This window comes from Arvicanthis niloticus, chromosome 16 (assembly GCF_011762505.2).
Source record: "Arvicanthis niloticus isolate mArvNil1 chromosome 16, mArvNil1.pat.X, whole genome shotgun sequence".
In the NCBI taxonomy this organism is placed as follows: Eukaryota; Metazoa; Chordata; class Mammalia; order Rodentia; family Muridae; genus Arvicanthis; species Arvicanthis niloticus.
The window spans coordinates 58611445-58626403 of NC_047673.1; the positions used below are offsets into that span (position 1 = coordinate 58611445).

Sequence of the window (14959 nt, forward strand, 5' to 3'; positions counted from 1 at the left end):
AGCCTGCCGACATTCCTGTAGGCTCTGGGGCAGCAGGGGAGCTGTCAGGAAGCCAGGAGGAACAGTGCCTGCACCAGGCAGGAAGCAGTTAAGTTCCTTTGGCTGAGTCAGCTTCGGGCTTGGCTGGCTCCAGGGACACCTGCGATGCTGAAACCCAAGGTTCACCCTGCTAGGTGGGACATGCCCGGCATTCTAGCACACGGGAGGTGGAGGTGGGAGGAGCTGAAGCTCAAGGTGTCATCCTTGGCTTCAGGGTGAGTACAGAGCCAGCTTGGGCTGCCTGAGACTGTCTCAAGTCCCAAACAGCAACCACAAATAAATTCAAGATTCAAGACCTGTCCACAGACATTGAAGACAGAATTGGGGTCCTTCCTCAGAACAAGGGCTCCTCAAACTTAGCTCCCAGCAGATAGCATTACCCACTAAAACAGAATCCCATGAGGTTGCTCTGTGGTCCACACCCTGTGGCCGCACCTCTCTGGTTCTCCACACTCTATCGCCAGGACTGGCCAGGCAGTGGGTTACACAGTAAGAGCTGAGATGCCGTTGCCCTAGCAACACAAAGTCAACCAAATTCCGAAGAGTGCTCTTCTAAAAATCCTGCATCTTGGATCAGGAACATGTCTCGGCAGGAGAGCACTGGCCCATCTCGTGTGAGCTGCTGATACTGCTAGAAAAAATGGGGGCTGGAGAGATGGCTCAGTGGGTAAGAGCACTGACTGCTCTTCCAGAGGTCCTGAGTTCAATCCCCAGCAACCACATGGTGGCTCACAACCATCTGTAATGAGATCCGATGCCCTCTTCTGGTGTGTCTAAAGACTACAGTCTACTCACATAAATAAATAAATCTTTAAAACAAGTGTCAAAATGAAGAAAAAAAAGAAAAGAAAAAAAAAAGAAAAAATGTCCCTGGTTCCTGGCTGTCATTCCATTCCCCCCAATGGAGTAGGGTCTGAGTCTTGCCTCCTGTGCAGCTGCAGCCCACCCCCACCCCCCATGCATGAGCTCAGCAGGACTCTTCAGGATGGAGGTGGGGTCCAAGGCAGGCCGGCCAGGTACACAGAGCTGCTGTGGAGTCGGGATAAGCAAGGCCTGGACTGGACTGAAGCCTATCAGGTTCTGGTGGGGCTTATCAAAGTGTCAGCCTAGAGTCCTGAACCCCAAGCCAGTGATGAATGCTGAGTGCTGTCTGCTGCTTGATTGGGTTGATAGTTTTCTTGATTCATCCAACCTGTGGCTTCAGGACTTTTAACAAACCTCAAGAACAATCCCACCATTTCCTCTGTAACAAAAATAAAAAGGCAAATTTTTTCTCAATCTTGTTTGTTTGTCTTTTCATTTTGTTTTTCGAGACAGGGTTTCTCTGTATAGCCCTGGCTGTCCTGGAACTCACTCTGTAGACCAGGCTGTCCTTGAACTCAGAAATCCGCCTGCCCCTGCCTCCCAAGTGCTGGGATTAAAGGCGTGTGCCACCACTGCGCGGCTAAAAAGGCAAATTTTAAGAGCTGGAGAAAGGGCTCAGGAACTTGTCTTGTGGAGGATCCAGTTCAGTCTCCAGCAACCACATCAGGTGTCTCAGCTCCAGGAGACCCAGTGCCCATTTCTGACCTCTGCAGGCACCAGGCACGCAGTCCACATGATTAAAATATCAAAATTAATATCTTTAAAAAGAAAAATTAAAGATGAACAAGATTTATTCAGCTGGACAGAGCAGTGCACACTTTTAATCCTAGCACTCAGGAGGCAGAGGCAGGAGGATTTCTATGAACTGGAGGCCACCCTGGTCTACAGAGTGAGTTCCAAGATAATCAGCTGTCTTGAACACACACATACACACAGAGAGAGAGAAGCAGGGGAGAGGGAGAGAGGAGGAATGTGGGGTTGGTTTTCTGTCTCCTGGAGCTATGCCTGTCACAAGAGCAGACCCCACAGGGCGGCCGTTTGATGTCAGCAGAGTCTTCGGCTAGCCTGCATTATCGGCACAGCCCACATTATCCAGTGCAGCAGATTGCCTCGGGAGAGGAGGAGAGGGGTCAACCCCAGAAAGCAAACAGGCCCTTGGCCTCTGCTTTGTGTCCCCAGGGGCCTTGTCACGCTGGGCTTCATGCCTGCCCAGCCCACCTCGGAACAGGGCTCCTGCGGTTGCTGGATTTGGTCCTTTTTCAAACATTTGTTTTGAGACAAGATGCCTGCAGGTGAGTCACGGCCAGGGCAGCTGAAGGGAGAGCGCTGGGGCAGGGCTACAGCTGCACAGGCCCTGGGGGCAGATGAGGATCTGGGGCCACAGTGGCCTGGAGTCCTGAGGGGGGGGACAAGCACAAGGCACAGTGTTAGGACAGAGGTCAGAAATCTGCAGGGAGGAAACTGACATAGAAGCCCCTCTGTGACAGTGCAGGAACAGAAGGTCCCCAGAGCAAGTGACTCCACTGATTGAAAGGTCTAGAGCAGGCCAGGGCTCAGGGTGGCTCGGGTGGCATCGAGGGCTTGAGCCCAAGTGGCTGACAACAGTTTGGTGTTGGACTAGCCTGCGACTTGACAGAGGACCCACCTTTACTCTTGCCACTCAGGAGGCTGAGGAGGGTGGATCCCTTAGGCCAGACTCTTAGACACAGAGGGATCCTGTCTCAGCACCACCAACAAAAAGAGGTCTACCTGGCTACTCCAAGAATTTCTGACTCCGAACAACCTGCAAACTTATCGTGCCAAACCAATGTCATCTGTGAACTTTGCCATTCAGATAAAATAAGTTTAATAACAACAAACACTAAGAGATGGATTATCAGGAACAAATGTTTGCATTTCTCTAAAGGTGCCTCCGGGCTGTCGCCTCTCACAGGGACCAGACTTCCTTCTGTCACTTAGAGAAGCAGACAGCATTTTCATAGTTTTTTTTTCCCCCCTCTTTTCTGTTTGGTTGTTTGGTTGCTTATTTGTTTAAACAAGGTCTCTCTATATAGCCCTGACTGGCCCGGAACTCACAGAGATCCTCCTGTCTCTGCCTACCAAGTGCTGCAGTCAAAGGTGTGTGGTACCATGTGCCCAGTTTTCTGGGTTTTGTTTGTTTGTTTGTTTGTTTTTTGATTCAGGGTCTCCTATACCCCGTGCTGGCCTCAAATTCAAGGCTAGCTTTTGAACTCTTCCCATCCTCAGACTCCTGTGTCCTTGTGACAGGTGGATGCCACCATGTTCAGCTTATGGGCTTTATCCACACAAGTGTCCTACCCACTGAGCCACAAGCTCTCTACCAAGCATGAGCTACAAACACTCTAATAACTTAGTCCCGGCACCTGCTTTTAAAAATTACATCTTACTTTGTAGCCCAGGCTGGCCTCAGCCTCCCAGTGCTGCCACACCAGGTACTGTTCAGCTAACTTTATTCCTGTGACTCTCATACAACTGGAATGTATCCATGGCAACGGAAGTGCTGTGTGCAGGCCCAGCAGGAGGCCACCCAGTTCCTGCCATCACCGCTTAGGCTGATGAGACCTCCAAAAGGCCTGAAAAAGCCGGCATTAGCAGTCCACAAACTGAAATACCATGTTGATGACAGCTGTATGTCTTTCCTTCTGTCCTTCCCAACGTCTACCACATGGATGGGGAGCCAGCTCAGATTGTTGTTTGGGTGGGGGTGGGGCAGCGCCTCTTCCCATGGCGCCATCGTTCCTGCCCTGCATTCTCTCTCACAGTAACAGACTCCTCGAACTGAACCTTCTGTTTTCTTTCCTACAGGGGGCATGCCTGCCATCCCAGCTCCTGGGACAAGGAGTTCAGGGTCATCCATGACTACATTGCACTCTCTCAATAAACCAGCAAACAAAGTCAGGTGTGGTGGTACACACTTGCCTGCCCCAGCAGAGGCGGATGGATCTCTGTGAGTTCCAAGGGTAGCAAAGGCTAGACAATTAGAGCCTCTCAAAATAATAAATAAATAAATAAATAAATAATAGAATTCTGAGGTCAGAGTCTTCATGGAAGGTATAGTCCTGGTCTGTGCACCCCCATACCTGAGTCAGGCTGGGGTGTAAATGGTGGGAACCTGAGATGAGAGAGGAACCCTTCACCCAGGGACCTGGCAAAGCAAGGATCCAGTGACAGTTTCCAGTGTTCAAGGGCCCTCCCTCCCTGGCTGGAAATCTGAAATTTCCCGAGCATCTCCAGGACCCCATTTCTAGGGAGGGCAAGTCCATGCACACACCTTAGCAGCACTTGCCTCTGCCTTGTCACATCCCTGTCAGCAGCTGGAGGTGTCCTGGGACCTCAACACCTGCACCTAGGCTGGGAGATGACACTGACGCGCACACACACACATGCACACACACAGGCACGCAAACACACGTGCATACACACGCACACACAGCTGCACACACATAGGCACATACACCCCCCCACACATGCACACACTCACATGCACACACAAACACACTCATGCCTTAAGAAAAATGGAATTTTGAAAAAAAATGTAAATGTCTTTTTATCAAAGCAAGTCTCTTCCCCGAAAATCCTCGCCTGTGCCCCAGGTGGGCCTCCCACTCGCGTTATTTAATCTTCATGCTTAGTCACATCCGCACTGAGCACCCGGTTTTCACCTGAGACAATTTCCCTGGAAGAGTCGGGAGCTCCTCGGGCTTTAGGAGACAGTGGGGAGCTGTGCTCCTGCCTTACGGTGTGAGGGGGATGGGCTCAGGTCCTCCCCGTCCTTGTGCCCCTCCACTTTTCCGGATGCCAGACAACACCCCAATGCCCGCAGGTTCCCTGTTCCCAACATCACATCATAGGGAAAGTAGAATCAAGCAGGATCAGGCCTGGCAATTTTGGGAAGGAAGCTGAAGGGGCTGGGGCTGCCGGGAAACAGGAAAGCTGGCGCTAGGGCGGTGGAGGAAGACCTGCAGGCAATGGGGAGCCATGGTAGATGTTAGAGCAAGAGCGATCCCTGGGGTGACTCAGGTCCCAGCAGGGAAGCTAAAGGTACCATTGGGAGAGATGACTCAACTTCTCCCTCCTCAGGGGACTGACACCAGAAACTCCAAGGATGACCCGAAGTGGCAGTAACTGTGACGGAGATGCAGAGCATCTTAAGTATTACAGACTAAGATGAATTTAATGAAGATGAAGCAACAGAAGCATCAAAAAAAGAACCAGGGGAGGGGTGAGTCAAGAAAAACAAAAGGGTTAAACAGTGACAGTCGGCTTCGGCAACAGGGAGGGGCTGACGTGGGCAGCAGAGGACACCCAGTAGCTGCGATTTATTTAGCGATTCAGTTGCGTTCAATTATTTTTGAGACAGTGTCACTTTTAGCCCAGGCCTGCAGACAGTCCTTCTGCTTCGGGCCCCATCGTGCTGGGATGAATGATACACGACGGCTATGTCGGTTGCATTTAGTTTAATCCAATTTCCAGCCCCTCTGATCGTCAGACTCGGACAGGGCAAAGAATGTCTTCTGACATTTGCCCTGAGCCTGAGACAAAGAGCCCAGAGCAGTCAGGCCGGCACCCTGCGTGGGCCTCGGACGCCCCCTGGCGGCACGGCAACGGCGTCCGGGCCGTCGCGCACAGGGCTCGGGCTGGCTTCGCCATCTTTCCTCCGGGCAGGGGCCATCTTGGTGAGGTCACTGTTATAGAGTGTAGCTCTTAGCTTCCGCTTTTGTTCACCAATGTCTGAAGTGAGCCAACAATGTGATATTCTAAGAAGCATTCTGCTTGGAAAGAAAAAGAGCTGGCAACGTTGGCTTAGTACTTTGGCTTAGAGAAAAACTAGTACAGCCTCTACCAAGATGGCAGCATCCGAAAACGTCATGAGCAGAGCGCCACCGATAGTTGAGTGCGCAAGCGCCGCGACGTCATCAACACGCGACCGAGCCGGTGCCGGGGGGAAGAGGTAGGAACGACTGTGGCGCGGGCGGAGCCGGACTGCGGGGCACGCCGGGCGGGCGCGGCTCGGCCTGGGGGTCCTGCCGGCGGGAAGGCGGAACCAGACATGGGGTGCCCGGTGGTGGGTGCTCCCAGCGCGCAGGCGCAAAAGCTCGCGGAGAGTTCAGCCAGTTTCCGGCCCAGGTCGAGCCGGGAGGGCTTCCTGGAGGAGGAGGAGGCGCTTTTCCGTCACTTTCCTCCTGCCGCGCGGCCTGGAAGTCATGGGGAACCACGTAGGCACTTTTCGAAGGGGATTATCTAGAATTCTGGACTCATTTTGTAGCCTAGGCTGCCTCGAACTCAGTGTAGTTCTCCTGCTTCAGCACTGCCAAGTGCTGGGATCACGGGCGTGGGCCCACGATGCCCAGCCTCGGACCGTCTTTCCCGGTAGTTGTCGCCGTTCGTAGGTCGGGAAACCGAGGTGGTGGTGCGGATTTGATCAGGTCCCTGGTGAGGAGGGTCCTTTTACCGTCCGTGCTCGCGGACTCCTTAATGATCCTAACCTGATGGTGACGATGGTTTGTTAAATGGCAAATATACAGTCTACATTCAGGCCGGAGGATTGTGAGTCCCAGGTCCGCCTGGGCAAGATACCTGGGCTCTGCCTGGATTAAAATGACTCCGGATATCCCTCCCCCCCCCACCCCCCAACACACACACACGACGCCACCACCAAATTCCTTTCTTTTTTGGGTTTTTGGTTGTTGTTTGTTTTTCGAGACAGGGTTTCTCTGTGTAGCCCTGGCTGTACTGGAACTCACTCTGTAGACCAGGCTGGCCTCAAACTCAGAAATCCGCCTGCCTCTGCCTCCCAACTACTGTGATTAAAGACGTGCACCATCACTGCCCTGCCACCACCAAATTTCTTTTTTCTTTTCTTTTTTTTTTTTGCTTTGCTTTGCTTTTTTCGAGACAGGGTTTCTCTGTGTAGCCCTGGCTGTCCTGGAACTCACTCGGTAGACCAGGCTGGCCTCGAACTCAGAAATCTGCCTGCCTCTGCCTCCCAAGTGCTGGGATTAAAGGCGTGCACCACCACCGCCCGGCAACAACCAGATTTCTTAAAGAGAACTATCCGGTTTGGGAAAATCAGAGAGCTCTCTCTCTCTCAGTCGGCATTCTCACTGGGGCCACACCTGAACTGGTTTGTTTCTTGAGGGATGCTCTGTGTAGCCTAGGCTGGTCTGGAACTCAGAGGTATCCACCTGTCTCTGTTGGGACTAGAGGCATGGCCACCACACCCAGCCTGGCTCTGAAGTTTCAACAGGAGTTGACTGGGTTAGAAGAGAGACGTGAGCCCTGTATAATGTTGCACACCTGTCATCCTGTTGAGGCAGGAGGATGGAAAGTTCCAGGCCAGGTGTAAAGGTCCTGTGGGCAGGGCTGATTGGTGTGTTCGAAGGCTCAAACGAAGGCAGGTGTGGCTGTCACAAGGAAGAGATTTAGAGACGTGCCTTAGACAGCACTCAGTTTCCCTGGGTGTCCAGGAGGGAGGCCTCGCTTCTGCATGTGCTCCTGGGAAGGTTTTGCTGCCGGCCCAGTGAGGAGCTTGGGAGTCAGGGACTGTTTGGGGTCCTGCTGGAGTCTTTAGTGCAGGGTCCTGGTGCCTATCCCATGATGCGGGGTCAGAGTTCACAACGTCCTTGTGGGAAAGCTGAGGCAGGCAGGAGTGCCTTGGCCATAGGAACCCAAACTGCCATGGTCCACCTTGCACTTTGTCTGTGTGATGGCCCATTTGAGGCCAGACAGTGCTTAGGAGCCAGGTCAGGGCCTCCACCCTTCATGACCTGGCTTATAGCCAGCTCTCAGGACCCCTGCCCACATGGCATTCACACCCAGCTGTGCCCAAGGAGCTGAATGGGGCTTTTTAAGCCAGATAGAAGTGTGTCCCCAGCCCTGCCTCCCTCTTTCCTACCCCTCACCCACCCACCAGCGCCTCTGTGGACACTATAAACACAGCCTTGTTCCTGGGACCTATGCATGCTCCAAGCTGTCTGCGGGAAGTCCTCTTCTCATAGGATACATGGCTGTGCATGCACTGGGTTTCTAGTAGGGGGAAACAGAGGGCTTGAGGTTTGGGATATCCTGGTGGTTCTGGGCCACCACTGTCTCCTTCATTCTGAGGCACTGAGCTGGAGATGGGGATGAGGCAGAGAATGTTCCAGATGATGGCACTATGTGGGGAAGTCTGAGGCCCAGTATGTTGCAGGCCTTGGCAGGTGCATATTGGGTGTGGTTGTTTCTCTGTGTGGCTAAGATGGCCTGAAACTGGTGATCCACAAGCCTCCCAGATATTTGGATCGCAGGTACATCCCACCACACCTGATAGGAACGGGTGTGCCTGATAGACCAGCACAGCATGGCCTCCCCTCAGCTTGTCCACTTACCCTGGGGATGACTGACTACCCCACAGTTACGGTTCTGGAGTGTACAGTTGAGTCAGTGTACATACGGTGTCTCTTCCTTTCATCCGGTGGGATCCAGTGTAGGCTCACAGGCCACAGCACGTCCCCACCTATACAGATTCTGAGCCAGAGGACTGTGAAAGAACTCACATATGCACAGTCTAAATGTGGACACCCCAACAGCTGCAGGGGTCGGCTACACTGACTTAAAAGCCCACACCTTAGGGGAATGGTTAGATGTGCTGCACATAGCCCATGTCACCACGGAGGCCCTGACATGATACGAAACCCAGTGCTGAGTGACAGCAGCCACACAGAAGGCCACATGGTGAATAATCTGTTAATAGGAAATGCTTTCAGGGACAGGCAGAGGGGAAGTAGCTCATGGGCTGGAGCAAGGGACAGAAGTGACAGCTGATAGGAATGTAGTAGGCAGTGGTGGTCTCTGCATAACACTGTAATTATAGTTTTAAAAAAAATTTTCATGGGCTGGAGAGATGGCTCAGTGGTTAAGAGCACTGACTGCTCTTCCAGAGGTCCTGAGTTCAGTCCCCAACCTCCACATGGTGGCTCACAATCATCTGTAATGGCACCCAGTACCCTCTTCTGGTGTGTCTGAACAGAGGAACAGTGTACTCACATACATTAAATAAATAAATCTTTTCAAAAAATGTTTCAAAAGTCTCAGAAGAGGCCGGGCGTGGTGGCGCACGCCTTTAATCCCAGCATTTGGGAGGCAGAGGCAGGCGGATTTCTGAGTTCGAGGCCGGCCTGGTCTACAGAGTGAGTTCCAGGACAGCCAGGGCTATACAGAGAAACCCTGTCTCGAAAAACCAGAAAGAAAAAAAAAAAAAGTCTCAGAAGAGACTCAACAGTAGAGCCCCTTCCTAGAATCCCCAGGGAGGGGCTGGGGCCCTGGCTCAGGGCCAGAGCCCCTGCCTAGAATCCTCCAGTGTAGAGCTTTGTGGGTAGCTCCCTCCTCCCTGTGGAGGCCCTGCCTACATTTTGTGGGTGCAGAGTTAGATGTGTTAATAAAATGGGAGGAAATGCTGACTTGAGGGACACGCTGCTCCTTGCTATCCCAATAGCTTCTAAGGGTCAGACAGGATCATGGCAGGCTAACCTGGTCTACGTAGTAAGACCCTATCTTTTAAAACATAGCTTTGCATGGGGTCTGTAAGTCGTGGAGAGGGGCGGATCCTAGGCACAGTCCAGCCCCTCCATGGTGTCCTTCCTGCAGCCTGCTGAGGGATGCCCAGGAAGTTCCAGGGCGAGAACAGCAAGTCGGCAGCTGCCCGAGCTCGGAAGGCTGAAGCCAAGGCGGCAGCTGATGCCAAGAAACAGAAGGAGTTGGAAGATGCTTACTGGAAGGATGAGGACAAACACGTGATGAGGAAGGAGCAACGCAAGGTGGGCGCCGTGGGGCTTCGGTGTTGAAAGGTGGCTCGAGATGGCCATGGAGGGATGCATACGCAGAAGCTAGCTGAAGTGGCTCTGCGTTTGTCTCCAGCCTTCATTATGTCATCGCTCCTGACCGAGGCCTGTCTTTGAGCCAGCCCCGGGTGCCTATTTGGTACTTGGAGTGGTTCGGGCCTGGTTGCTGACAGGCCTACCCACTAGGTGGCAACAGAGACCCTGTCGCCTCAGCTGGCCTCGCCCTGCTGGGCAGCTGAGATGTCTAGTACCAACTTCATTTGCCTTTAGGGTCTCTGACTCAGGCTGGACCTGGAACACCTGGGCTCATCCTCTTCTTCTGCCTCAGCTTCCCCTGTAGCTCAGTGGTACTCCAGGCTCGCACCATGAACATGTGTGTCTCAGCACTGATGACCACTTGGTCCTGGGCTCTTGGAACTGTCCGAAAACTCTTCCTTCTTTTGGAGATGAGCTGTCCTGGTGCACGACCCTACCCAGACCCTCTGTCCCCAGAAGACTAGGAGTAGAATGTTCAGAGCCAGTGGAGGAATTCCAGAGGGCAGGCTGCTATGCAAAGGCTCTGTAGCGGGACAGGGCTAAGGCAGAAGAGTCTAGGGATTCCTTTGGCTTTGACCTCAGACAGGCATTCCTCCCCGCGTTTGGGACAAAGGCACATGGAATACCCTTGTGAAACACTTTAGCTGTCTAGGTCCTTTTGCACAAGGGTACAGGGTGGGGGGGGGGGGGAAGGAGGGAGCAGCGTCCTCTTGGGTCACACCTTGGACTTCTGTCTACATAGCCTCCCTTGGTAACCCTGTTGCCCCTGCAGGAGGAGAAGGAGAAGCGACGCCTGGAGCAGCTGGAGCGCAAGAAGGAGACGCAGCGCCTGCTTGAGGAGGAGGACTCACGGCTCAAAGGTGGCAAGGCCCCACGTGTGGTGCCCGCCAAGGTCACACGTGCGCAGATCGAGGACTCCCTGCGCAAAGAGCAGCGTGCGGAGCCAGGTATGCAACATGGCCCAGGGCAGGACCTCTCCCTCCTCTCCCCCGACCTCGCCCACTGCAGTGTTCTCATATCCAGTCCCTGTCACCCGCAGTGGAAAAGGCTAAGAGCCACCTGGAGCTGCCCCTGGAGGAGAACCTGAACCGGCGCCTGCAGGAAGAGGGCAGCGTGGAGGCGCGCACTGTGGAAGATGCCATAGCAGTGCTCAGGTGGGCGGGGTGGGACTGTGTGGGCGGGGCCCCGAGGAGGGCAGCGTGGTGGGGCCGGGGCCTAGGCCCGGGTCCTGACTCCTTGGCTTACAGTGTGGCGGAGGAAGCCGACAGGCATCCTGAGCGCCGGATGCGCGCGGCCTTCACCGCATTTGAGGAGGTGCAGCTGCCACGGTTGAAGCAGGAGAACCCCAACATGCGGCTGTCGCAACTGAAGCAGCTGCTGAAGAAGGAGTGGTTGCGCTCCCCTGACAACCCGATGAACCAGCGTGCGCTGCCCTTTAATGCGCCCAAGTGACAGAACCAGGCTCAGTCCAGCTTGTCCGAGTCAGCTCATCCCCCTCCAGCCAGGCCTGACCAGGGATTCATAGAGTTCCGGGCCTCTCCCAGCTGCGCCATAGGTCACCCTCAACAACCCAGAGGGTCCCCACTCTGACATCCTAGCCCCCATGCGCCCTCCAGAGCTCGGTGGAGTACTCGCCCAATAAAGGCTGTGGTGAGGCTGTCTGAGGCCTATGTCTGTATGTGTGATGAGGCCCACAGGTGGCAGGAGGGGCTGTGTGGTGACCATGTCTGAGCCACTGGTCCAGACTGAGTTCTGTACCTTAATCAAGAGGGACAGGCCATTGATGCCAAGGGAGAGACACACTGATACTGGATATGGCTGGGAAATCTTCAACAGTAAGAAGTATAGCAAGATATGTCAGATAAGTACAGTGATGGCACTTAGCCAGCATGTGTGGGGCCTTGAGCTCCAGCCCCACAACTGGAGAATCAAAAAGTCCTAAACTGGGCATGGGGCACATGCCTGTCATCAAGCTCTCCGGGTAGAGTCAGGAGATCCTGGTCATCCTTTGTTCTACCGAGGCCACTTTGGCCTACATGGTCTTAAAGGTCTTGTGGGGAGAAAAGTCTAGCAAACAAACTGAGCAAGGCCTGCAGCACACTAAGAGGCAGCCCTGGGAATGGGACAGGAGGGTGCCTGGAAAAGACCTGTGAGGCAAGCGGCTGGGGGAGGTGCCATGCATGGGGTCTGCCATCGATGCCATGCAGCAGGAAGTCCATGTACCTGAATGTGTTGTCTCCTGTAGTACCCTGTCTGGTATCCTCATAGTGACAACACAGCTGGGACACGGGAGGAGAAGAACCCTACCATACTTGCAGCTCCAGGTGCCTCAGCTAGAAAACAGTTCCTATAGGTCCCCATAAAGAGGCGATCCCAGCCAGGCAGTGGTGGGGCACGCCTTTAATCCCAGCACTTGGGAGGCAGAGGCAGGCAAATCTCTGTGAGTTTGAGGCCAGCCTGGTCTACAGAGTGAGTTCCAGGACAGCCAAGGCTACACAGAGAAACCCTGTCTCAAAAAAGAGGTGTTCGAATATCACCACCGGGGTGGCTGCTAAGATCTTAAGCAAAGTTATCTTGTGTTCCTGTAAGGCTGCTGCAGGAGCCAACCTGGGCTACAAAGACCTTCCTCCTACCCCATCGACCACCCCCCCCCCAAAAAAAAAGAGAATTGAGGGAGCTAGAGAGTTGGTTTAGTAGGTACAAGCACTTCACAACTGTGACTCCAGTGCCGGGGTCTCCGATGACCTCTTTGATCACCAGATACACACGTGGCACATACACATATCTACTTCTTTGTGTCTATATGTGTGTGTCCAGACAAAACACTATACACATAAACGCTGAAAATTAAAAACTTGAGACAGAGTCAGATGTAGCCAAGGTTGACCTTGAACTTATTCTCCCTCCGAGGCCTCCTACTGGTACCAGGATGCACAGACACACCCAGCTACCAGGATCACTAACGAGGCAGAACTGGCCACACTGTGTAGGCTGTCGCTGAAAAAGCACAAAGGCCCTAAAGAAGGGGACCCATTGAACCGTGTTGGACTCTCCTGATGACAGGAGGACGCCAGCAGGAGGGGCAGGGGCCTGGGAGAGCACCGCAGACCAAAGCGGAGCCGCGCGGCTGGCTGTTTTCCTATAGAGTAAGGACATAAAAGGACAAGAACCACATGTGGTGGCCCTTGCCAGTCATCCCAGCAATATGGAGTCTGAAGCAGGAGCATTGCTGTAAGTTCAATGCCAGGCGGAGCCTCATACAGAGACACTGTCAAAATAAAAAAGACGCGGACAGGAGGGGAAGCAACAACCTTTGTTCTGTAGAAAAGCCCGGTCTCCCGGAATCCCAGCCCGCGCCTGCGCACTAGCAGCAGGGAAATCCCTGACTCCAAGAGGGGTTGCTGGGAGGGAGTTCCGCGCAGTTGCCAAGGAGACCAGGCAGTCCTAAGAGTCACGCGCTGCGCATGCGCCGGGTACTTTGTTTCCTTCACCTGGGCTTTCCCTGTGTGAGGGGGGGGGTTAGGGTTTCCCCGAGCGCATGCGCCAGCTGCTGCGCGTCCCAGGGGACTAGGGGAATCCTCCACCGCCCCAGTGCCCACGCGGTCCGGGGTAATCGGCTCGAACAAGGGAGGAGCTCCTGGCGAGGGCGGCGGGGGAGGGCTGCCGGCGGGGTCTTCCCCAGGTTTCCGCCCTCGCGGTCGCCATGGCAACCGTGCGGGGGCTGCAGAGTGAGGGCTACAGGGAAGCCGGGCAGGTGTACGCATGCGCCGCCAGGGCCGGGGTTCCCCCCTTAGCGCGGCGGGGGCGACAAGGACAAAGGAACCCGCGCGCTGCTGTACAGAATAGCCCGGTCAGCCCCGCACGGTTGCCACACCTGTTATCCCAACACTTAGTAGAGGCAGGAGAATTAGGAGTTCAAGGCCAACGTGGGCTCCGTTAGCCCTTGTGAAAAAAAAATCAAAAATAGATCACGCCGCACAGAGCCTGCAGCCATAATTTGGCTCCTCTCCCGGTCCTCCACTCCTCATTTTCCCCCTCCCTCCTGCGACTCCTCATCCTCAACCATCTCCCCAGCCTCTCCCCTTCCCCCCTCCACTTCCCCACGTCTCCAACCTCTCCCCATCCTGGTGCCATGAACTCTAGCCCAGAGTGTGTGAGCAAAGACGTGGCGCACTCGCATAGCTCCGCGCCGTTTAACCCGGTGACTGGCCCCAGGGCTGCGCCTTTGGTGTCCTCCAGGACCCAGGGCCCAGTCCATGCCTCTCCGTCCGTATCACTCAGAGGTGCGTAGCAGTGTCCAGAGGGACAGTCTCCTGTCGTGGGCCGTAGCGCCACTCTCTTTAGGGTTCAGACACCTTCCTTGCGCCTTTGTTCTTAGTACAAAGCTTTCTTCCATCCTTTGTGGAGAGAGCGTGTGACACACGGGGCTATGAGAACAATGAGCCGCAAGAAGGGTCAGGTCTCAGCGGACACCCTGAACACACACTGAATTCGGTCCCCAGCGACGGGGCTGCCACACTGCGTTACTGAAGTTTCGGGGATGCCCTGCAGAAGCATGAAGGACTTCTGTGCTGGGTCCAAAGGTCCTTCCCAGGTGTCTGTGTACAGCCCCCCTTCTCTGGCACTTTTATTTGAGACTCGCCCCAACCGCAGTTTCCTCCCGGCTCCTAAGTGTCTTTCGGCTCCTCTTTCTCCTTAGGGAGGAGGATGAATGTATCAGGAATGGAGGGCGTCGGGGACCTGAAACCGGGTCGAGGTGGCCAGTAGGGACGCCGATCGGGGGCGATCACCTTCTGGCTGTGAATGAAAGGTGGGAGTAGTTGGCACAGGGCAGAGCTGGCCAAAGGATCCAGATGCTAAGCTCCCAAAGCTGGACGGGTTCCGACGGACGCTGCGTTCGATCAGGTGTCACCCAGGGGGTCTGGGAAAGACTATGGGGCTGGGAAAAGTCAGGTTGGTCTCCTCGCTTGCAAGGAGAGACAGGGGGAGAAGTGCGGGACAGGATTGTGTCCTGCCACCAGGCTATCGAGGTGTTTCGTGAGTCAGGGATTGTACGGAGTCTAAGAATCGCGCCTGGAGGACTCCACTCAGGGCGATATAAGGTTCGGGGTTCCCCACAGCGATGGGAGTCCTTTGTCGTCCCTCCCTCGAGCACTGTTCTGCAGACCCAGAAGTCCCCC

At 54.5% G+C, this 14959-nt stretch overlaps 1 protein-coding gene across 1 annotated transcript; it reads left to right on the plus strand.

Annotated features, from left to right (window-relative positions):
* Positions 1 to 5766: 5766 nt before the first annotated feature.
* Positions 5767 to 11440, plus strand: Ccdc124 (coiled-coil domain containing 124). The gene is made up of 5 exons (XM_034519822.2): positions 5767 to 5875; positions 9550 to 9719; positions 10552 to 10726; positions 10819 to 10933; positions 11027 to 11440. Exons 2-5 carry the CDS (start codon positions 9561 to 9563, stop codon positions 11229 to 11231), a joined length of 654 nt encoding a protein of 217 aa, XP_034375713.1. The 5' UTR covers positions 5767 to 5875; positions 9550 to 9560; the 3' UTR covers positions 11232 to 11440.
* Positions 11441 to 14959: the final 3519 nt, after the last annotated feature.